This window comes from Diadema antillarum, unplaced genomic scaffold, assembly GCF_040938485.1.
Source record: "Diadema antillarum isolate AM-2024a unplaced genomic scaffold, OU_Dant_1.0 scf00000147, whole genome shotgun sequence".
NCBI lineage: Eukaryota > Metazoa > Echinodermata > Echinoidea > Diadematoida > Diadematidae > Diadema > Diadema antillarum.
The window spans coordinates 664,522-689,957 of record NW_027271036.1 but is presented as its reverse complement, the minus strand read 5'-3'; the positions used below and the strand labels follow the sequence as shown (position 1 = coordinate 689,957).

At 37.3% G+C, this 25,436-nt stretch overlaps 2 protein-coding genes across 2 annotated transcripts; both read right to left on the bottom strand.

Annotated features, from left to right (window-relative positions):
• Positions 1-7,528: 7,528 nt before the first annotated feature.
• Positions 7,529-13,300, bottom strand: LOC139721695 (S-adenosylmethionine-dependent methyltransferase Rv2258c-like). The gene is made up of 5 exons (XM_071633025.1): positions 13,206-13,300; positions 11,397-11,599; positions 10,027-10,238; positions 8,907-9,029; positions 7,529-8,433 (listed from the first exon to the last, which is right to left on the bottom strand). Exons 1-5 carry the CDS (start codon positions 13,275-13,277, stop codon positions 7,868-7,870), a joined length of 1,176 nt encoding a protein of 391 aa, XP_071489126.1. The 5' UTR covers positions 13,278-13,300; the 3' UTR covers positions 7,529-7,867.
• A 6,068-nt stretch (positions 13,301-19,368) lies between these two features.
• Positions 19,369-22,457, bottom strand: LOC139721681 (uncharacterized). Its single transcript, XM_071633010.1, has 3 exons — positions 22,433-22,457; positions 20,717-20,899; positions 19,369-19,652 (listed from the first exon to the last, which is right to left on the bottom strand). The coding sequence occupies exons 1-3, from the start codon at positions 22,455-22,457 to the stop codon at positions 19,369-19,371; spliced, it is 492 nt and encodes a 163-aa protein (XP_071489111.1).
• Positions 22,458-25,436: the final 2,979 nt, after the last annotated feature.

Below are 25,436 nucleotides of genomic sequence, written 5' to 3'. Positions count from 1 at the left end.
ACGTTCCTACGTGTAGCTACTGAAAACATCACGTAACCTGTTGTGATAAACAAAAATCGGGTCGGGAGAACCCCCCACCCAGCCCCTTTAATCGGGTATTTACGCTCTTTTTAGAGCGATATTTGCTACTAGTACCTAGTACTAATTTAAACCTAAGTTTGGACCTAGAACAGTTACAGTAGGCCCTACAAAAAATATAGTAGGCCTAGGGGCCTACCAGTATACCTACGAACATGTAAACCTACGAACATGTACACACAAACATTGTTCGAACTTCGTCTTCGTGCACGTCAGTAGCGGGTAATGATTTGCGCGCTAACAAAGATCCGCACCAGAGCCTCAGAGGTAAGAAAACTACATCAATAACAATACAAAATGCCACGGAACCTTTTATATTTAAAATTTGATGATATTTTTAAAATGCAATTATTGGACAAAGGAACCCTCAGCGAAATTCGGACTCAATGCACCGCGTTGGTGTTATGGCCTATTATGTATGGCAAACACTATAGGCTACATGTACTTAGTATGCTGCGCTACATAGCATACTATAGTATTATGTGTGTGCAAAGACAAAGTTGTCTATAATATGCGATGAAATCCGTGAAAATCATGCACATCGTTTATGATAGAAAATAACTGGTACAGGAAATAATTACCTTAAAAGATACTTATCCCCGCTGACAGACTTAGCAAAGTCACCATCATAGATTCAATGTCATTTTTAGCCCCAGACGACATCGAAAACCTGACTATCGCGATGACAGACGTTGACGACTCCGCGCCACAGCAACAAATTCCAGGCATTGGCATGTGTAACCAATGAGATCATCGGACTGCGAACACGTGACTTTCTCTGTTGGACAACTAACACCGATACGGTGTTATTAGTGAAAACCCCCTTTTCATGACAAAACTATAACACCACTTGGGTGTCATTTTAACACCGAGAATCTAACACCCAATGAATGAGAGAATGTTGGTGTTAAATTAACACCGAAGGGTGTCAAATTGTGTCAATTTAACACCAAATTTAACACCCACAGTTTGACACCCGGTTGGTGTTACACTTTTAACACCGCATTTTTTGCAGTGTGGTAGTTTCCGGAACTTTTAAGTGTTACCATGGCATCATCCCCATTTCGATTGCATTTGAACAGGTGGCTGTAAGTCCATGAATATTTAGTTACTTTTGGCACCTTTGCTACTGTAAAATGAGTAAAGGTGTATTTTTTTTTCAAAAACAATGTGTTATCATGGCAACATGAGAAGAAATAAGGGAATATTTTGGACTTTTATCGCAATAATTCCAGTACTATGAAGTGAGCCACTTTTCTTGAACAATGGTATATCATTGGAAACACGCGATTTTTTTAATGTTGCCATGGCAATGGGAGAAGACGCCAGATTTCAGATAGGCTCATTAGCAAAATCTGTTTGAATATTATAAGCCGAATGTGGTGCTTTTACACAGATTGAAAAACTTGTTCATTATGTTGGCAGGAGAGGGGGGGGGGGGGGGGAGAAGAGCGCGTTCTCGTTAGCACGAATTATGAGGGACTAAAAATGGGAAAATAAAGGTTAATTTCTTAATTTTTTATAGTAACAAGCCGAAATAAAACTTACCTATGACATCATGAGGTTTTCAACACATCCATTTTTCACCTTAAAACTGAAAAAAGCTGAAAGGGAGGAAGAATTTCCTTCACAGCGGTTTACATACTATAATGGCCGCCGATGGACTCCACGGCGTACTACGTCCGTTCACGAGTAAAAACTGGCGAGTAAGCCCTTTAAGTGCCATTATCCCCAGAGATGGGGCAAGTTTGATATTACTTTTGTAAAATTTGCTTCGAGTTTCCTGAAATTTTACAGTGGATTTGTCGTGTTTTCGTTTGCATAATAAAGTTCATACAACGTGTATCTCAAACTGTTAATTATTTTACTGTCAATGAGGACATCATTTTGTAAGTTTGAAATTAAGTGCTCCATTCCATGTCCCACCTTCCCCATACTGTAGTCGGGATCTTCGACATGCAGCGGTTCATTATGAGCTCACATCGTCCACCTTCATAATGGTTATTTTTAGCACTCAGAATCATGATTATGATTGGTCGTATGATAACGACCAATATAATCGGCAACATCTATACGTACATGTTTTTTTTTTTTTTTTTTTTTGTACCAGTATCAAATGACGTCTTGTATATATAGACTTTGAAAGAGATCAACGAACCTTCGGAATAACGAGCCTTGTTTCATTTTCGGATTAACGATCCTTTGGAATAACGATCCTATTATTATTTTCGGATCAACGGACCTTCGGAATTACGAACCTTATTTCATTTTCGGATTAACGTACCTTCGGAATTACGAACCCTATTTCGTTTTCGGATGAACGAACCTTCGGAATAACGAACCCTATTACATTTTCGGATTAACGTACCTTATTTCGTTTTCGGATTAACGAACCTTCGGAATAGCAGACCTTATTTCATTTTCGGATTAATGAACCTTCCTTCGGAATAACGAATCTTATTTCATTTTCGGATTAACGACCCTTCGGAATAACGAATATTCGGAATAACGAACCTTCGGAATAACGAGCTGTCAATTTTGAAACTGAATACTTAAACACTATGGAAGTTATTCAATCTACAAGGTTTTGGTAAAATTATGGTTACCCTGGCAACGCATTGTCCGACAAACACAAAAACCATATCTTGCACATCTATACCTCAATATCATCATGCCTACCAAATCTGATTTCAATTGCTTCAAAACTGTGGGAAGTTGTTCACTCCACAAGATTTCGAAGAAAACATGCGGCTACCATGGCAACGCTTTGTCAAGTACAAACACAAAGAGTGTCTTGCATAACTATCATACACCTATAGATCATCATAGATACCAATTTTGAAATTGATTGCTTAAATACTATGGAAGTTATTCAATCCACAAGGTTTTGGTAAAATTATGGTTACCATGGCAACGCATTGTCCAACAAATACAAAAACATGTCTTGCACATCTATACCTCAGTATCATCATTTACCCTAAGTTTCATTTAAATTGCTTCAAAACTGTAGGACGAGTTCGCGACGCAAGATTTTGCAACAGACCGACCGATTGCCCGCCCGCCCGACTGCCTGCCCGCCCGACCGCCCGACCGCCCGACCAACATCGCGATGATTCCTATATACCCCCCTCACACTAAGTGTGGTGAGGGTAAAATTACACTATTTTCTCCATACCTTATCGGAGATTACGCAATGAATACACTAAATTAAATTAGGCATATAGGTAAGTAGGGCCTATACTTTGTACATCAGACATTACTGCATAATGATTTTGTAGAGAAAGATGTGAGCCAATGGGTCAAAGATTGAGTGAAAAAGTTCAAATCTCAATGTCTTCCATATTTTGAATACAACTCAAAGTATTGTTGTGAATTACCAAGAAGTAAATGACCATCGGGGAGGTCAAAGGTTCAGTGAAAATACTAGAATACTTGCTCTTTGAAACAATTTCTTATTAGCCTTCCAAAATGAAACCTATGGTTCAAAGAATAAACGCTCAACACATTTGGGATTTCGTTGTTGTCGAAGTTGTACGTGTCATTTCATTTTTTTTTCCAATCATGTGAATTTGTCTCCTGACATTTCAAAACGTACAGACCTATTGGGAGAACCATGCGATATGGTGGAGGCATACCATAGGCCCTACCAGTCGTCATAGTGACATTAAAAAAAAAAATCTAACATATTGAGGAAGGTAACTGTCACCTATATAAATGAATCAAACACAGAAACACACGGACATCGACACTCGTACACATAATAATACACTGCATGCACCATTATTATGCATACACCTTTCCCTCCCCCCCCCCCCCACCCAGTAAGCCTACACAGTGATGTCGCACACGCGGAACAAGAGCTGAGATACCATGATTCAGTCATTCGATTATCTGTGAATACATGTACAGGTATCTATATTTTTCTTACTTTTTGTGATAGAAAAAAAAATCCAAAACTTTTACCGAAAGTGTGCATCAGATCGCCGAATTTCAGGCCTGACAATGCAAAATCAAAAAAAAAAAAAAAAAAAACTAAAAAAAAAAAACTAAAAACTAAAAACTAAAAACTAAAAACAAAACAATATATCACGGTTGCGCCGGTCCTGTTATGGGTTTGTAATCGTGATTGCATGTGATGCATATCGCTCGGATTTATACGCCGGTGACTGCTAGTATGTCTAACCATGGTGATAATGTATACATGTATCGCAACATTTTCAGTGTTTATATCTTTATGAATATCAGTCAACAAATTTTGCAAATGAACAAACAACCCACTATCATGGCATATAAATGAAAAGACATACTCTCTAAAAAAATCGAGTGAAGATAATTATTCACTCTTAAAGGAGTGAATACAAAAAAGAGTGAATTTCAAGTGAATTTCGAGTGAATTTTGAATGAAAATGTTCATTTTCACTCGTTTTGGAGTGACCTCAGGGATCACTCCAAAATCTTCGAGTGATCCCTGAGGTCACTCCAAAATGAGTGAAAATTAACATTTTCACTCAAAATTCACTCCAATTTCACTCTAAATTCACTCTTTTTCGTATTCACTCCTTTAAGAGTGAATATTTTCCCTCGATTTTTTTTAGAGAGTAGGGACACGTTCCATTGTCGATTCATTAACTGAAAGCAAAAACCTCATGTTTCCATTATTCTTTTTCTTGGAGAATTTATTCACAATCATTTGAAAATTCGCCCACTAATAACACATTACGCTTTCAGCATCTTATAAATTACACAATTTATTTTCAAAAAACTGACCGCAAAAACCTCAGGTTTCCATTTCTAATGAAGAATTTGTTCATAATCATTCGGAAATTTGCCCACTCATAAACACATTATGCTTTCAGCATCTCATAAAGTACACAATTTACTTTCAAAAACACTCTTCAAATGAATAGAAACTCCTTTCTGTCCATTGATTGACAGCCTGAACATGGCCATTACAGCTGTTACTACTCCACAAATGAATTATTAGGAAAATGATTTCCTTCTTTTCAAATTATTCGTCGCGATAACAATGACTATAACATACATATTTATGGTCATAACATAGGTGTCTTTTTTTAATGAACTGTTTTGCCTTTCTAACTGATTTACAAAACACTTGGCAGTGTGCTGAAAAATCAGATTTTTCCTTACATTCTCGCTTTTCAATCACGCAGATGATTCATCGATGATTTGTCCTTTAAAGCAGAGATGTTAAACAAGATCTTCCCACAAGCACGCCCCACATATTCGTAAATTAAACACATATCATAATTATCTTATCAATTGATTTTAATATACAGAAGTGACAAATATAAATATCATATTTCAGCTGTATAGAAATATATCATATTTCAGGTGTGCGGAAATAAAACTTGTCTTAATATAACCACACAAAATGAAAAGAACAAAATGTTAATTCAGATATATCTTGGTATGAGAAAATGCAAGCTTTTACTTGTACTAGCTAAAAATTACAACTTCTCATGAGAATGTCATTTGTAACAAAATAACATACACTCGGCAAAAAAAGAAAGTAAACACCTTTTCGAGGTCATATTTTTCATAGAAGATTTTGATGAAAATCATTGCATTATACCAAATTAAAGGTAATTTAATTGGCTGTTAAGCTAATAGATTGATTAAAAAGAAAACTTTACGCATGAGTGAGCACATTCGTTTGTAAAAATTGCAAAAATTGACATGTTCTCTCTCATTTGCAAATGCCCTTCACGATAACATCGACAACAAAAGACAAGTTAAACACAATGAGGGACATAAATGGAATAGCAAAAATAAGCTTTCGTTCTCTTTATCTCTTTATAACCTCTAAGAAAAGCAACGAGGGAAACTAAAGGGGAAAATAAGAATTTTCTGTCAAGTCAAACTTCAAATGACATAGGGAATAATAAGCATAAAGATGATCAAATGAGCAGAATTTCTTTAAATTATTTCTTTTAATCTACTGATTTAAGAAGTCATGAGACAATTCAAGAACCAAACATTATTTACAATTTCCTAATTTGAAAAATTTGTGCCCTGGAAGAGAAAAACAAAGGTGTTCACTCATGCATGAAGTTTCCCTTTTTGCTGACATACCAGGTTAATAGCCAAATATTCTATGAGAAATATACACTTGAAAAAGCGTTTACTTTCTTTTCTTTCTTTTTTTTTTGCTGAGTGTACATTAAAAATTGTGAGGGTATGACATCATCAACCCGCTCATTTGAATATTCATAAGGATTGGTCAGGAAATGTTCATTGAAAAAAAATATGAATTTTCAAAATATCATTTCCTCCTTATTTCTTATTTCTAGACACTGCGCATGCGCACTTAACTGTCTACAGAAGACGACAGGATTACAATTAGACCAAAATCTTCCCTTTTTTATAAAAACGGATATCTATTTGATATCTACCGAATTTCAAGTCATCCAACTAATTTTTCACAAAAAGATACAAAGTCAAAGGCTTAAATTTGAAAAATTGCACAAATTTGGTCAAATTTTGTTCAAAATGTTGTCCACATCATTGCCCATTTCGTTGTCGATGACGGCAATCTGAGGGCTTATTATTGCCAAACTTTACTTTGCATCATAATTTCCCATATTCGGAGAAATCTAATAGAATACCAAAATGATTGGTCATATTTGAAAAATAAAGGCACGGGGACACTTTATTAGAATATTACCCAAATCATTTTCCCCATACCTGGTATTCGCTAAAAGGTCGTTCCGGAAGTGACGTCACAAACCGTCTCGGGGCGGGTCTTAGACCCAACTTTTGTGTGTGTGTGTTAACATCACTTTTCTGACCATCCAGAGCAAGGGCTACATGGAAACAAAAATAAATGTTAGGACTGGTCTAGATGGAGTGCAGGTTGACCGACACTAACCCATGGCCTAAATACTAGTATAGGTCATCGTTTTGAGAGTGAAATATATACGATGGATCTTCAACAGTAAGTTAACATGTTCACCTTCAATCAAGAAGTAGCAAAGTTGCAACATACTTACAATATGCCTCCTTCAACCTCACTGCTTTCACGCTACTGTGCCATGGTGTCAATTACCCCCTGTGTGCCACATTATTCTAAGACTACAATACAAGCGCTTTTGGGAAACACTGCATGTTTTTCAAAGCCAGGTGGCTTTTTAGTCAAGAGTCTATGCTAGGATTATAGAAAAGCAAAGTTGTAGACAAAATTTGAAAGCCTTATTTTGATGTAAATTCTAAGACAAAGCTATTGCTATTTTTCTCCTATAAATGGCCAGTACACTGTATTCAGAACACAACCCCCCCCCCAAAAAAAAAAAAAACAACAAGAACAAACAAACAAACAAACAAAAACGAATGTATTCTAGGTCATATTACACAAAATTCCATGAGTAGCATGACTTCTGAAGACAAAACCTTTACAGAACATCAAAATTTCTTTGAAAATTCCTATATGAAGCACAGCTATTCAGTCGTTACGTACCGCAAGCTGGCGCGTATATAATGTATGTAAAGAATGGAATTGCAAAATGATGCTATAACTGTGGCATAATATGTGATTTAGTAGTCGTTTGTATGGGTGCACGCCACTGTGCCTTTGAGCAAAATATGCACAGTTGGCATAAGCCGTAGACCAAGTTGGGTATGTGATCATGGTTCTTGTATAGAGAGTTAATCTGTACAAGACTATTTCGTTTCCTGACAGTTATGCTGAAGTCAAGTACAACTGCTTCAAAGAAATCACATAATTTTCGCGCCCATTCATTTTGACAAGTCTAGTGGTCATTTTATATCACTGTCAGTTTGGTTTGGAGCATATGAAATGAGCATGAATACTAGCTGGAAGCTTCACTACAGCATCTGTACTTAGACCTGCATTACTGATGTATTCCTTGGCTTTGTCACGGCCCCACGCTGTGCCCAACCCAACGCTCCCATCAAAATACAAAGAAATTGGCAGACAGTGAAAGAGACTAACTGTGTACAACAGAGACAACCTGTCGAGTCCAACATTGCGCGACTGCTTCGTCTCGCAGTCCGGTTCAATCATGGAAAAGACACCCCCGGGTTTGAGGATGCGGTGAATCTCTTTCAAAACTTTGTCTGCTTGGGCAAGGTCATGAATAACGTCGTAAACATAGACATAGTCCACTGAATTGGACCAGTCACTTGGAAGCTCTGCAGCATCGCACTGAACGAATTCCACGTTGGTAAGCTTCTTTTTCTCGGCTTGCTCCCTAGCGAAGCTGACACACTCCTCAGATATCTCAAGGCCGATGACCGAGCTGTTTGGATAGTTTTCCGCAAAGAGCAATGTGGCGACACCGCGACCACAACCAAGGTCCAGCACCTTTACTCCTGATTCTGCAAGGAATGGGAGCAAATCATAAAACATAGTCCTTGATTATAGAACAGAAGATGTTCCCACAGTTCAAACCGTTGCACAAAGTTTGGAATGGTTTGCCTTGTATATGGTACGACCTGGAACAGAAGTCACTTTCCAAAGTTGTACGCAGTGCAAATTATCATGATTTTTTTAACAAGTTCAGAGAGACATGGGTGGTACCTATTCACATCTGAAATCATAAGTTATGGAGGTTCCATGACACTTGCTCCTGCAACAATTGCTCCCATGAAATATATGCAAGGTAAGCCAAGCATAAAGTCCATCCAAAAACATAGGCCTAACCCTTACCCTAATCCTAATCCTAATCCTCATATCAAACTGAATCTGAAACCCGATCACAGCCCTCACCCTAATCTCAAGACCCTGGAGAAAAAGAAAACAAAAGAAAAGAAAAAACAGAGCACACAAGCCGAAGAAGAATACAGCTTACTTAGTTTCTCCTCTATTTTCGGCATCGATGGTATAAAGTCTTGAACAAGGTGGTTGCGAACCCATCTCCCACTCAAGGATGCCATGAAGGAGTGGAAGAGTGAGTAGTCAGAGTATGGTAAACCTGAAGAAAAGCATGAAATAACCCGACAATATTTGTGAGGGTTTTTTTTTTTTCATTGCAAATGCATGCCATGTTAATTAACCTCTCGATTCTGTGACAAACATTTGACATGAATTGACATGATCAAATGTAAATAACAGCATGTTTGTCAATAGTCTAAAATGATAAATTATGGTTCACTGTCCCTCACTGCCTTTGCAACTGATGAATATTCCTTTGCAAACACTGTTTCTTTTGCCGGTAAGGGATTCACTTTGTTGTACCTGTTTTTTGGTTTTTTTTCAGAAAGTCAAACTTTACACAAAGTTCACACTTTGCTTGAATACATGTATCTGAAAAAAAAAAATCCTGTTAGTGTTTCATTACCAAAGTCAAACTTGTGCCATAAAGTGGAAGAAGTATAAAAATGTGCCCTGCAAATGTTGCAGCGATATCATTCCGTCAACATGATGTACATGTATTCTTGCGCATATCAGAGTTCTAATTAAACCATGGCAGGTTATGTATTTTCAAATACACATAAGGATCATTGTAGTCTCACATCCAAACCCTCTGCTAGTACTATTTCGCTATACAGGACATTGACGTCCTTAACTGGAGTAGGTTTAGGTGGATTTTCCGCGGAGTATGTTGGCAAAGGTTCTGGAAACCATACTGACAAACATACAACATCTGCCACAGGGAGACATCTCTTGCTTCTTTTATTTTTTTTTTCTCTCTCTCTCTCTTTCTTGTAAATTTGCATAATATCATGATACAGAAGTTTTCTCATGCACCATTTTTGTGATTCCTTGCAGGATATCTGGTGGGCCCTACACATGCCATGCCAAATGCAACATTGCGATTTGGTATGAAACTTCTCTCTATAAAGGGGTAATATATATTTTACAAACACACATAAACACACACACAAACAGCGAGGAAAAACCCAGATAAATAGATGATTATAGATCTATACTCAATCCCCTTCTCTGTCAGCCTTCCCAGCATGCCTCACCAGACGGCCCATCTTTCTTGAGGCAATCCGCCAGTTTGCTGTATACCTCAGACAGCATGGGCAATTCAGTAGAGAGCACGGCGAGGCTATGTGCATCAGTCCCTCTCGTGAAGAAGGGTGCACGGTGCTCTGGCAGGCGGTACTTCTCTGTCTCAGGGTTGATATCGACCAATCGGGCAACTGACATGCAGCCGAGCCATTCTTTCACGTACCTGAAGTTTAAAAGAAAAGAATCAAACATTGCCATCTTGACTTTGCCCACGTTTCTTTCTTCTTTTTTTCCCCATTCAAAGCTCAACTTCACACGCTAAAAAGAATACATCACATTTGCAAGATAAACAGAAGAATATGATATATTATATGCATGTATACAATCAACAACATCGAAAGGAACATCACACCAACCGTGAAAAATGTGGCAATTTATTACAATCTCCCCCCCCCCCCCCCAATGCAGCTATGGCGACTGGTATGCCTCAGCCATAACGCATGGCTTTAATAGGTCTGCGTATAGTACAATGTCTTGGCAATGTGTGTGACAGTTTCACATAACTGGCAAAATATTGAAATGACTGTTTTTTTTTCACAAATATGTTGAATGTTCCCTTTCCTTGAACTAGGTTTGCTATTAATTGTCTAACAATGCAGGTACATGTATCTTTACCTGACTTTCGACCCTTTTATAAGTCTATGCACTGAGTAATTTTCAAGGTATAGAGAAAAGTATGATTTCAGTATCAAATAGTAGAACATTAGCATTTTAGCTTGGCCTTTGACCCTTGACCTTTGACCCTAACCCTATTAAGCAAATAATCAACATTGGTGAAGGTGATGGGACAAACTATCACTTCCAAGGCGATCTGGATGTATACATAGCTAACTTTCCTAAGCGCAGCTGAGAAAAGATAGCGTACGCATTTGTGGTGGGGAGGAGAAAAATCTCTTAGGCCACAGTGCAGGTTTCCTTCTCAGGTGATGTGATGGGCAAACCTATACGCTTTATCACATGATCAGCATTTAGACTTATCCTATATTAAGATTCTTAGTATGTGGAATATAAATGACACTACACGTATATTAATACTAAGTATTTAAATCACCAACCGCATAACAGCTTTACTTCATCAAACTCACAAAAGGACACATAATTAATTTTCCAGCACATGTATATTTGATATACATGCAGATGTATATACACTGGGTCAAGGACGAGTTGAGGTTTTAGGCATTTTCTGACAGTGTATGCTGCACGAAGATATTAAATTAGAACACAATGGTGTTTGCCAGCATGGCAAATGGTTTCATTTTAGATGACTAGTACAGGTGTACAGTGTATTAGCTATACAGTATTATTACATGCCCCATCATACCGTTCCTTGAGTCCTGCAGCATCAGCGATCTCCTGTGCTGTGCTCTCTCTGTCCTTCAAGTGTACCAAGGCATCAAAGATGCCTGTGTCAACCCCAAGTGACACGGCCAAAGCGACGAAGCCATGTGTTAGGATGGTGCTGAACCTGTTTGCAAACGCCTCGCTAGTTTCTTCCTTAGCCCCTGACTCAGCCATGATAGAGATCTGCTGAAACAAAAACAATCAAACATACAAAGTCAATTGATCAATAGCAACTGATATTCTGTAAATAGCGGTCTACGGTTCCCTAGAAGGTACAACAATATTGCCCTCATTTCAACAACTTTCTAAATGAAGTAAAATAGCTCTCTGAATGTTTATTTTTGTCTATATTACAAGTTGTGTTTATTTGAAAGCCTAATAAGACTTTATCACGAAAATGGTGTGTCACAGAAGTAATTCTGACATACTTCTGTTGACTGAGTGACCTCTCTGAAATGACATAATTATAATTATAGTCTAGGCGTCATGAAAAAAAAATGGTAAAGTATAAAACTATCTTAAAAAGGGCAAGTGGTTTTGGCCATTCAAGGGAGTAATTGTTGCTTTTTGTCGTTACCAAATGTAATGTAATATGGGGTTTTAAACATACCTGTCACGCTTACAGAAACTGTTTGTATACATTGTACCAGCAGAAAAAGAGAATCAGGATATTATCTGGGTGGCACTATAGTGCTCATGCTGATTCCATATCGAGAGCCAAAGTTATCAAAGTTGTTAGATGTCAATGTGCTCCACCAATGTGATAAATTTCAACCAGGATATTCATAGGCACAATACAAGGTTACATGATCTCATAATGCACATTCCCCGGGGATTCCCAGAAATGAACGTCTTTCTTTCAAAAAACCATTCCTTTTTAAACGTTCAAACTGGTCACAGTTTAGGGCTATGCCGACTTATATATCCCCTAAAACCTAGCTATAGCCCTATATAAACACATATACATCTCTATACTGTACTATCTGTCTGTTTGTCTCGCTTTCTGCCTATCTACCTGTATCCATATTTCAACTGTTGTATACACTTTCTGTACACAACACAAAATAATTATCTACCTCTCCATCTATGTATATATATCCATCTTTGCCATTTACATACACTTAATGCACATAACATAAGATAATCATCTACCCCTCCCAAATTTATACTGTTCCTTCAAGTGGCAAACTATAAAGACAGGAAAATCTGTCTGTCCGGAGGAGTAATGTATGATACTAATAATATTTCTCAATAGGGGATGGATTCCGTGAACGGTGAATCCAGATGTAGCCTGTGTGGAACCACGGTGGAACATAATACTCGGAACGATGTCCCCAAAGCTTATCATACACACTGAAAGTCTATAAGCTAGACGACTACTCTGGGTAATCCCCCGTTCCACCATCATGATCTTGACCCCGATCTATCCCGAACTAGCAGGTCGGGAAAGCAGCGTTTGGAGGAAGGGGTGGGAGCGGACATTCTTTATTTTCAGATCGGGAAAAAATTGAAAAAAAAAAAACAGTTCAAAATTTCTTCCGATCTCTCTTAGAGGCTTACTTCGTTTCATCGGGTGATGCGTTCGGGTCGGGTGGTTTGAATAGGGCATGATGAGTACTTTAGTGAACAAGCTGCAAAGTCCAGCCATACCCCCTTCAAACTTTGGAGGTTCTGCACCTGAGAATGAGTACTATATTTATAGGCCTATAATGTAGCTAGACGTGTAGCATATACTGAGATAATTATTATCTCTAGAAACATGCCGTGATTTTGTTTTTATGATACATACCACGAGTGAACTTTTACACTTTCTTTTCTCTGCCCTTCCAATCCGCCTGACGAAAGAGTAGTGCCCCTGCATATACGATGCACACACTAGCAGTATTAAACAGCGCAATGGGCGAAATTGCTTTTCGAGTATATATAGCGAACAGTATATATACCAAGCAGTAGGAAGAAGGCTTGGGTATGTGGATTGCTCGCTACATGGTAAAGGTCAGTTTGAAAATCAGCTCGTAAACAACATTATTATGCACGTACACCACTGTACCGCGACCCCGATATAGGCTAGATACCAGCATGACTGAGTTTTTCATTACTCGTTTTGCATTCACCTATACTTTAGTACCTATCAATTTATGTTTCTTTTAATTTTTGCGGAGCGCCTGACACTTATATTATTGATTTTGATAGTTTGACTTGGACGAGGGGCTTCCCCGGTGTTTGGCAAAAGGATGCTCATAAATAGTGCAATACGTGTGTAAAATAAGGTTGATGTGTGCATATGGAGAGAGAGAGAGGGAAAGGGGAGGGGGGGGGGGAGAAGGAAGGGAGAAGGGCTTTCCAGTTACTTTGAGTTGATTCGATGATGTTTTCAAAGGATAAGTTCACGTTCATGTACATGTGGATTGAGATAATGCAGCAATATTAGAAGAACACATCGGTGAAAGTTTGAGGAAAATTGGATAATCCGTTCAAGAGTTATTAATTTTTGAAGTTTCTTTGCAGTCACTGCTGGACGAGAGGACTACTACATATGCGTAGAACGATATAAGGAAAATATATATATTCCATTCGATAAAGAGAATTGGCATGAAATTTCATTTTTTGAAAAAAAAAGTATGCATTCCCTCAGCTTGTATCTGACATAATAATATTGAGGGTAATTATATCTCTCCCTGCCTTCTAAAAGGGGCTAGTCATGTGTTGTTCTTTTATGCAAGAAAGGGGAAAATATGTTGATTTTTTTAATATATTTTCTTTATGTGGTTGTATAATACACATATGACATCACAAGCTGTAGTAGCCTTCACACCCAGTGATCACGAACTGAATCTTCGGAAATTCACAATTTTTGAACGGATTATCCAATTTTCCTCAAACTTTACCTATATGTGTTTTACTGATATTGCTGAATTTTCTCAATCCGCATGCGAAAGTGGACTTGTCCTTTAACTCCGACACGAAGTGTCGTCGGAGTGTATATTTTCTGATTGTCCCGTCCGTCCCCGGGTCCCTCTTCCAGTCCGCAATCAATACGTGGACAGCGTAAGCTATTCGAAGTATCCATATGAAACTCGGCAAATGTATGTATATTTATAGGGAACGAAGTTAGCCTATCACCTTTTGGATGCACAATGTCAAGGGGAAAGCTCAAGATTAAATTCTTACAATATTTCCGTCATTAATCTATATGCAACACCTGAAAGTATTTTCTTGAAACCTATAGTATGTTGAGACCTGTACCAGAAGAAAAAAAAGAGCAGATTCTCCAGGGAACGTTTTGTCCCAGGGGGTTCAAACGTCACGAAAGGTCAAGAGAAAATGCTAAGATGTCACCTTTTTTTCTTCATATCTCGGAAATGGCTCAAGATATCTTCATGAAACTAAACCCTATACGGAATATAACTATGCATACAACTGCGATTCTCTTGGGCATGTTAGGGCCATGGGGTCAAAAGTCATGGATCAGATTAGTGCTAAAATTCCACTAATCGGTGCTACTATTCTCTCCATGCCTTGAAGATTACGCAATGCATACACTAAATCAAATTAGGTATAGAGTGCCTATAGGACATGCATTACTACTCCATGATTCCACAGAGAAAGATTTGGGCCAATGGGTCTACGGTTGAGTGAAAATGTGAACATTTGCCCATATTTTGAAAATAAATCGAAGCATTTTCATGAAAATTGAATGTTACCACATAGTGAATATTTGAAGAAAGTTGATGGGGGTCAAAGGTCAAGGGTTAAAGGTCAAGTGAAAATGTTTAAGTCTTATCATTATCTAAAGTTGAAGTGATCTATAATTTAGCCGAAGTTACAAACTTCATGTCACGTCATGTAGGACAACCTGCCACATTTCTTACCTTTATCGTCATCTTCTTCTTCTATTATCAATATTACTTTTTTTTTCTTTGCTACGCACACGTGGAGTTACTGGAGTAGCCTTCACGTGACTGAAAGTCTCAGTGATTTGACACTCATGGGAACTCCATCCCGGTTTCATAATGATTCGTAGATGTATTTTGTGTTATATAATATGTATATATATATATATATATATATATATATATATATATGTATATATATATATATATATGTATATGTATATATGTATATATATATATACATACATACACATATATATATATATATATATTTATATATATATATATATATATATATATATATATATATACATATATATATATATATATTACAATTGCATAGAATTGCAAATTAAACGTAAAGCAGTCTGAAAACTAAAAGGTAACACGACACGAAAAATTCGGGATATTGTCTTTTGATATAACACAGAAATACAGAGAATTTTGCGTAGGCCTACAAACCAAGAGGAAACTGGTTTGGCTGTTTTGATGATTGATGGAGCAGTAATGCGGGGAAACAGTGACTGTCATATAAGCCTACTCAGTATAACGGCGTGATGGGATTAATGCTCCGTCAAAAACGAACAAACGAAAACGGTGAAATTCAATTCAAGTTTCCAGCTGAATGGCTTCATGGTACTGTGTTCCTATGATAAAAAGTGTGTATATAATATTCACATTACTTAGATCATTATCTTTGTTGCGATAAAGAGAAAAGTGGCCTTAAAGGAGACCTCCGGATGATTTTCAGATTTTTGCATTTGAATAACTATAGATTAGTTATAGTGAGTACAGAGTTTCAGATTTTATGATGACTGGGATGAAGAATAAGAATATTTTCAAAATTTAGAACAAATTGCAATGAACAAGGATGATGACATGGCAGAGTCACCATAAAGTATGCATGAGTTGGGGCTCAAGGAAGCAGAACAAAAGAAGAAGGCATGCATAGATTGTACACAGATGAACCCGAGAGCAAGCGGTATCGTAAAAGAATTACACTGCTACATTTCTGAAATATGTGAACCTCCTATGTCATCATCCTTGTTCAGTGTAATTTGTTTAAGGTTTTTCAAAGTGTTGTTTCTCTGATCAAAAACCACAATAAATTCCACAAATCTATACATGGAGTTGTCGATTTAGGTACTACACGATGTGAAATTATGAAAATCGTCTGGAATGTCCCTTTAACTTATAAAGACTAACTTCCCACTTGTCAGATGAAAGACCTGTCATACATCCAGGACGCTTCTCTCTGATACGCTTCAAACGATTCATCAAACCAGGCTACCGAGGACGGCGCAGACGAAAACGTATGTTCACAAAACACTCGTTAGACAATGTTGTTTCAATGAAAAAGTTGTTTTATTCTCATTGCTTGTCTTATTGCTTGTTCAATTGCTATGCACAACGAGTAATTTCGTATAAATGTTTGATATCATAAGTATTCAACTCACAAACATCAATTATCTTTTTCTTTTTTTCTGCGGTATGTTATTATGGGAACAATAGAGTTGTCTTGATAAACAGAGGCAGTTAAACATTAATACTTGCAACGAAGATCCTCGTATTTACTTGTACCATCTAACTATATATCTAGCATCATTGAGAAGGAAATGCTATACTGGTTCTGCATCAAAACAGTAATATTATCTTTTTAATCTTCTTGTACCTGTGAAAGACTCGACATCTGCTTTAAAAAAAGATGTGAAAATGACTTCACACAAGATGATAGAGTGAATAAAATGAACTGTCTACTCAGAGAATTCGCGAAAATGACCACTCTGCATTTTGTATAGTGAAGTCGATTACTTTTCAATCCCATTTAGGCCAGCCAAAGGCAATGCACTGTATACAAGCAACAGTTAAAGGACAAGTCCACCTTCATATACATAAGGATTGAGAAGATGCAGCAATATTAGTAGAACACATCAGTGAAAGTTTGAGGAAAATTGGACAATCCGTTCAAAAGTTACGAATATTTTAAGGATCTGCGCAGTCACTGCTGGAAGAGAAGACTACTACAGTGTATGATGTCACATGCGTACAACTATATAAGGAAAATAAAAAGAGAATTTCACAAAACTTTACTTTTTGAATAAAGTGCACAGTTCTTCGACTTGCTACTGACGTATGTTAAGGGTAATATTATTCCCCCCTGCCTTCTGAAAGAGATAAGTCGAGTGTTCTTTTGTTATGTGAGAAAAATGGGAATATGTTGAATTTTCTTTATTCTTTCTTTATATCGTTGTACTCATGTGACATCACAAGCTATAGTAGTCTTTTCATCCAGCCGTGACTGAGCAGAAACTTCAAAAATTCATAACTTTTTAACGGATTGTCCGATTTTGCTCAAACTCTCACTGATGTGTTCTACTAATATTGCTGTGTTCACTCAACCCACATGTCTAGTAAGGTGAACTTGTCCTTTAAGCGACGCATTCAAACAACTCTTAATCGTTTGATACATCAACTGGGCAAAATCAAAATGAAGAGAATTCAAATATCAGTCATCATAATCATTATGACAACACTATTCTTTCGCCCTCTTTCCCTCTAAACTTGTGCAAAGATTCAGGTTAATTGATCGAGTCGAAAAGTGATCGTTGGACTTTACGCGAATTCAGAAGAGCGTCATTCAGCCATTGCGAGTCATAATCATGCATCTTTTTATCACAGAGAGCAAGTCAAGTTATAAATCATTTAACCTCATGTCTTGTGAGAGTTCATTACGCCGGAAATGGCCTATTTTGTTTCCTCTACAGGGTATAATTCTGAATGTGAACTCCCTTTTCATTAGATTGACAAGTCAGGACTCACAAAATTATTACAAGCACGTTCTGAGCTAGCTCATTAGAAAATGTTGATGCCTTGGCAAGTTTGGGAGTGAAAAAGAGAGTGTACGGATTTTTTTAAAGCAAGTGATCTTCATCTTCAGGGCTGTTCCTTAAATACATGTTTCTTGTCACCACTTTCACATGACAGAAAGCAATAACATTTTGACAACCCTATCGATTGTGTCCTCAAACAATGAAGTTCTCTTGGAGAAGTATAATGAAAGAGGAATATTGTTATCATATAAGAGGTCATGAATAATAGTCATTAGTTCTGCTGGTTATGTGAAGGTTAAACGAAATCGATAACCTATATACCTTAGCTCTGAAGATAATACAAGAGTCTCTATATGTGTATCTACATTGGTGCTGGGAACAAAATACTATAATGCTGAAGGATTCATGATAAACTGCATGTTTATTATACACGAAGCATTTCATAATATAAGAAATGATAACGCAAATTCAGATTATTAGAATCACAAACTTCTATACCTTCACTGTGTTCACAGTCGAATATAAGCAAAAACACAAGCCGATCTATCTACAGAAAATGTAGATATTGCAATAATCTTCATTATGACAGGCAGTAAGCCATAGTATATTATACAATCAGTCATAAAGTATGGGTTATAGGTATGATCAACTTCACATAACTCTTCAATAGCCGATACAATACATGATATATTTCTTCATTTACTATAAGGCTACGTTTTTAGAACAGACGAAAAAACAAAAACAAGCTATTATATCTTATAAGAGAGATTTAAAAACGCGGAAATATCATGGCGAGTCTCCTGAATCATGACAGTGATGGGTTATGTCCCCAACTCAAACTATTTAAAGACATACACGTCGACGTCATAATATACAAACAAGCCATCTTCCCACTGCTCGCCCCCACCCCGCATACCTGGCCGACTAATTCACAAGGACTTGGACTACAACTAGTGTGAAGAGATTTAGGCTGTTTTAGCGTTGCCATATACTGGCTGCATAATTATTTTGCAAGTTACAAATAGTATTGTTATCACCGGAACAAAGCCCTGTTAAAATACTAACGTATTTATACTAAGACAAATTATTGTATTCGTGTTATACTATTTTTCTCGCTTTCTTTTATCACTCCATACCCAAATCCTCCTTCCTCTCCTTCGTCTTCATACCGTCTCGCTCTCTCTCCCTCTCTCCAACTTTTTTCCTTCCTCTTTCGAAGTTTACTCCGTTATTGTATTGACTTAAACACCATAGACAAAGCCAGACAAGCAACTAACAGTACGAAGCTAGTCTTTGCACAAGTCGTCGCGGAGTTGCACAAATTCTGCGCGCAGAAGCACGCCTCGCCTCTCATGGTGTTGACTCGACCGCCGTAGGGGGCGACGACATTGGTGGCTTGCTGCCGGACTTCGTCGATGTTGGGCAAGGTGGAGAAATCTTGGCAGCCGTTTCTCCGGGCGGTCCCCCCGCAGCCCATGTTGACATAGTCCACTTCAATATTTGGCATATTTGCTGTACGAGAGAGCGTTGAAGTCATTAAAAAAAAATTAAAATGTCATAATTCTATTGTACACAAGGTTTGATACACATTTCTCTCTGTAGAATCATTACAATAGCATTGGTATACTTGATCTTCCCACGTGAGTACGAAGCGGAACGTTTACTTTTCTTATGATCGGGTTTCTGACGTATAATTACAAAATGTTACATTGGGTAACATGAATGATATCAGAAATGTTACAACATTAATACTCTTAAAACTTGGTATTAACATTGTTAAAGCTGCGTTTACACCATGTTCCCGGCAACCACGGCATAGCCCCGTTTCAGGTCACCATGGAAAAAAAAAACAAAAAAAAAAACAAAAAAAAAACAAAAAAAACAAACGGGATGGACGTGAAACAACGCGGTGAGACTGGATTGTCAAACATGACAGGCCGTGATTGCCGTGGATGCCGTGTCAGATTTTTAAACTGTCAAAAAAATTGCCACGGCACTCCCGGTGCTACTGAGGAATTTTGTACGCCATGATAAAACAGAGTGAATGCAACGAAACACGGCGGCACGTGTAGAGCGTAACAAAACTTGGAAGCGACGGAAAATATTGACAACGTCTGATAGCTATAAAAATGTTTACCGGAGCGAGGACTGCAACGAACAAGACTAGAATGCGAAGGGGGAGGGGGGACAGGAAAATGTCTCATCTACCCACGACGCACTGCGCTTCGGGCAAATGGGGCTGCCGTGGCCGCCGGGAACATGGTGTAAACGCAGCTTAATGGAATCAATTTACACATTTGTTGTTTTTTTCTTCGAATCATGTATATTGTAACCTGTATACTGATAATATTACTGAAAATAATCTTGATTTATGTATGAAATTATTTTGGAAGAAAAATGACTCAAACAAACAAACAAACAAACAAAACTTGACCTATCCCGTTTTGTTTGCTTTTTTGTCCTATGTTTGTGCACGCTATTTAGTGCTCAACACTAAGTGTATTGGAGCAAAGTTATATGCCATCACAATTTGATGTATGCATGCCTTTTATTCGTAGAAAGACCAGGGAACTTACGTTGCTGGAAAGCGTAGTTCACAGTGAAGTTCTGGACGTAGCACTTGCCGGTACAGTCCACCTTGTTAGTGCGAGCTCCAATGTCGTAACAGCTGGAGATGGGATACTGGCTGGCGGCCTGGGCGAGTAGAGGGTTCTTAGCGCCGAGTCCGAAGCACTGGTAGCACTTAGTCTGTGCCGCCACTGTAGAATACGATTTGGCATACAGAAACAACAACAACAAAAGTTGGAAAGATTTTAACGCTCGATATCATTACTGTTTAAACGTGCAATTGCTTTTGTATATACATAGTCTATTCAGCCTGGAATAAGCCAGTTCAAGGATGTGTTTTGCATAATTATGTGCCGTAAAACGAGGGCAATTTGAGAATGTTTGTAAATTTGCTATTGACTTGATAAAACAGAAAAATGTTCTCAGGCAAGATCTATCCAGAATGTTAATCTATACGTGTTGCACTGGAATATATACAGGTGAAGTGATTCATCAATAATGTTTAACGAAAGCTCTCTATGCATTTCGTCTATACAACGATTATAAAGATCGCATAATGATAATGATAATGAATAACACTTGATGTTTCTAAGCGCATTAATCCGGAAAAAAATGAATGCTTCTTCACGAGACCTTTTCATGTTTAGGAAGTCTGCGGTGCATGGGTCATTTTGGATATACACCAATCGTGAACTGGCGAATGGGGTTAACAATGACGTTCGCATTCTCATTTGCTTCTTCTGCCCCGATTTGGCCAAAGAAATTGCGTCCCTTCCAAAAGGAGTTTCATACCTTCTTAGACGATCCCATTCCTGAATCTTTGTTTTTGACCCCCCCCCCAAAAAAAAAAAAACCGACTTAAAAAAGATATTCAATTCAATTCAAATAACACATATTTGTTGGCGCACAAATTCAATGAAAACAAAACGTACAATATATGCGAGGCACAATATATATATATATATATATATATATATATATATAGAGAGAGAGAGAGAGAGAGAGAGAGAGAGAGAGAATATATGCCAGACACAATATATCAGTGATCGTTATAATGAAAACAATAACATGGATTTTTACCAAACAAGAAGAAAATTTTGACATCAATCATTTATAATATCATGTTGTATGATGAATGTTTTAACATACAGGCATGATTGTCTTTATACTGTTGTTTTTTTAGGGGACTTTCGTTTTGCTTTGTATCATGTTGATTTGTTTTGTTTTGTTTTTGTTTCCTTTTTTTTGTCAACGGATATCGGTCTTTGATGCCGGCTTCTGTTGAGTGTCAAAAGAGGTCTACACGAAAGTCAAGCTTTCGTTTATGATGACGGTCTCCCGCGTTTCTTTCTTATATGTTTTAATCTAACAATTTACAAATTAACTGTTTTTGTTCATTAGTAAGCTTTAATTCAACATACAGTATATGATCTGTTTGATGTGTAATTTTTCTTGGTTGGACTCTTGGTAATGCTACATTTTATCTAGAAGTACAGAGATAAACTCAGAAGATCATTCAAAATAAAATCAGTTGTAGAATCGTATAAAATATAGAATGATACAGTGTACAGCTATTACGCCGAAATTTGATTTATATAAACCTGTCTTTTTTTAATTTATTTATTCATGTTTTCTTTAAAAGCAGGGTTGTTCCGTTCAGAACCGCAATGGCCTGCTTTGCAAGGGAGCCCTGGATCAAATACAAAGGTTACAAAATCAAATACAATTACAAATAATATCGAGTAACATATATACAAATGGAAAATAAAACGAAAACATATGAAATTTTATACAACATAATACAAGTGGTGGTCATACGAAATGATAACTAAATCAAAGGATAGACTGGTGAAGCCGGAGGAATTTCTTTAAATTTGTAATGAAGGGGATGATTGAAAGGAATATTGGTAATGAATTGAACATTTTACAAGCGGAGTATGAGAAAGAACGTTTTTTTTTTTTTGTTATCTGTTTTTTGCTTAGGGGGCATATAGGTAGATATATTTGGAAATCTCCTGTAAATTTTGAACTCAAGAGGGTCTTTATTTGTTGAGTTAAATTGACTGTTAAGATTCGAATAATCTTTTCGTACTATATACGAAAAAAATTACAAATCTAAAATACTATAGTCTAGTTGTATTGGGATTTTGCGATAAGGGTCTAAAAGAAATACTTAAAGAGAATAAGGAAGTGTAAAAAAAAAGGATCGCGCTTTTTATACATCAGTGAAGAGAAGGAAATTATGTGGGATAGAGCACCCCTTTAAGAGCTGTCTGACTCATCATCTCAGGAAGTTGATGCGTGCGGGTGGGGAGGGGGGGGGGGAGGGGAGGGAACGAGAAGGGGAGCAGCACGGTGGAGACAAAATCCGCGATACAAGTTTTCAGGGGCTCCTTTATGTGAGGCACCCACATGCACGGTCCGTCGCTCCTTCGCATTATCGCACGTGAATATCATGCCATATATATTGTGAGCTCTATCATTCTGATGTGCCGACGTTGTCAGAAACATGCAGAGAAACATGACTATCGTCAGGTGCCTGTGCATTGGCCGTTAACGCAATACAATTTGTATTGCGTTAACGGCCAATGCACAGGCACCCGACGAATGTGACATGCTACAAAAGTGCACAGATATCCTCTTCAAGTCGTGTCACGTGATGCGTCATCACTGTTTGAACTTCATTCCAAATGGATTTCAAGGCGGAAAGGAGACCAAAAAAAAAAAAAAAAAAAAGAGGAAAAAAGAAAGGAATAACAACAACGAAATGTCTATACAATCTGGGCCCTGTTTTATGAAGAGTTATAATTTATAAAAATGATTATATAGTTGATTTCTATTCAACGTCTATGGCAGTCTGTGTGGTAAGGAAATTTATAGTCGATTATATCTTTTGATAAAGCGGGGCCCTGATTTTGCAATTCTTGCTAGAGGGAGTGTTTTTTTTATATCTGCGCAAGTTTTAAACCTTATCGTTATCACCTTCAGTAAATTACTATGATTATTAACAAGTTTGTTTTTTGTTTTTTGATCAAACACTATCCGACGCCTAATACTTTCGCCATAACTTTAGTTCACTCGAGCCAAAATAAATCATACTGGAGCAGAAAGTATCTTCTTGTCCTGCTGTAGAGACTCGTTTTTCTTTATACAGAAAACGTATCTCATAATTTTATGCTTGATAAAATGTAGCCACATTAATCTTCGATTTTCTCCTTTTTCCTCAATACAATTAGATAATGCCATTATGATTAATGTATGACTTGAATAAGAAGGGAGAGCAGCAAAGAGCGAATGCGAGTTACTATATATATAGGCCTAATGCCATGGTAGAGGTGAATTATCGTATAGTTTTCACTGTATAGATTTTAAACCTTGTTGTAAACTATACTTGATTAGTGACGAACGTGCAAACATTGTCGCATGTGATATCCTCCCTCTTCCCTCAAATCACCGATGAGTTTGCAAACTTGATAGCCAAATCCCTGGCTAAACTGGCTTAACCTATGCTAGAAAGATGTATATTCATATCCACGCACTTAGAAATCTTGGAAGGAAGCAACTAGATTTGTGTAGGCATCGGGTTGCATTGACAGTGATTTTTTTTTTTTTTTTTTTTTTGGGGGGGGGGGTGGGACATCAGCAAGCAAATTGCAGCGTGAATCGAATGCGCGATGATCGAGCCGAGCTTCATGAAGTCCTGCCAATACACCTATCTATACCGAAGTAACATTTTAATAGATGCCAATTTGCAGTATTGTATGTGGTTATAGTATTTTCATGACAGTACTCGCAGGTTCATAAAATATCACCATATTCCGGGCTCTTTGACTTGCTCTTTGCTATTCCGCAGAAATTGATTAAGTATATAACACCAAGAAGGGTGTGTGTATGTGTGTGTGAGTGTGTGCGTGTGTGTGTGTGTGTGTGTGTGTGTGTGTGTGTGTGTGTATGTGTGTGTATGTGTGTGTATGTAAGAGAACTCCTTGGAAAAAGGCCAAACATTCAAAGACACTTTGCCAAATATGATTATTCAAATGTTAACCGTTTCATCAATGCGTATTGAGCTGCATGAATGGACAGGGGATCGTTTTTTTCCTATGATGTTTCTATAATACTTTCATTTACTTTGTTTTATCGTATTTCCAGATATTCGTACATGTACGTTCACATAATTTTTATATTTAGCTGTATTATATGTCCCGTTGTTAATTTGTCACGAATGATTATTTATCTTTAAACAAATTGATTTCATGTTGTTGTTGTTGTTGTTGTTGTTGTTGCTTTTGTTGCTTTTGTTCATGTTCAATGGATTTTTAACCAACAACAGAGCCCTGAGGAAGACCGGCAGCTAGTCTATTTTAAATCTGCATGATTGTATAATTTTATTTAATCTTGACTACTTGATGTGTGTCTACTTTATGTCGTTTTGAAACTTGTTTGTCCATCTTATGCTGTTTATATATTTTATGCTGATCAGGCCACTCTGTATAAAGATTCGCAATTAATAAATAGATAAATAAATAAATAAATGAATAAATGAATGAATAAATAAATAAATAAATAAATAAATAAATAAATAAATAAATAAATAAACAAACAGGGTTCTCCTCTCGACGACAGAATGCCATACAACTTTACTGTGAACACCTTTTGATCAACTATCGGCTCTCGAGAGCATTCGGCATGGTTCTCGTGGACAGGATTGGATAGCCCTGAGCGCCGTGA

What these genes read in the sequence shown, in the direction of transcription:
- LOC139721695 (XM_071633025.1), bottom strand. Translation starts at nt 13,277, where the DNA reads ATGCAGGGGCACTACTCTTTCGTCAGGCGGATTGGAAGGGCAGAGAAA. An exon ending in AGTGTAAAAGTTCACTCGTG is followed by an intron (nt 11,600 to 13,205) that starts GTATGTATCATA and finishes TTGTTTCAGCAG; the next exon opens with ATCTCTATCATGGCTGAGTC. An exon ending in CAAGAAAGATGGGCCGTCTG is followed by an intron (nt 9,030 to 10,026) that starts GTGAGGCATGCT and finishes GCTTTTCTTCAG; the next exon opens with GTTTACCATACTCTGACTAC.
- LOC139721681 (XM_071633010.1), bottom strand. Translation starts at nt 22,457, where the DNA reads ATGTTACTCGATATTATTTGTAATT. An exon ending in ACTCGATATTATTTGTAATT is followed by an intron (nt 20,900 to 22,432) that starts GTATTTGATTTT and finishes CGTATTCTACAG; the next exon opens with TGGCGGCACAGACTAAGTGC. An exon ending in GAACTACGCTTTCCAGCAAC is followed by an intron (nt 19,653 to 20,716) that starts GTAAGTTCCCTG and finishes TCTCTCGTACAG; the next exon opens with CAAATATGCCAAATATTGAA.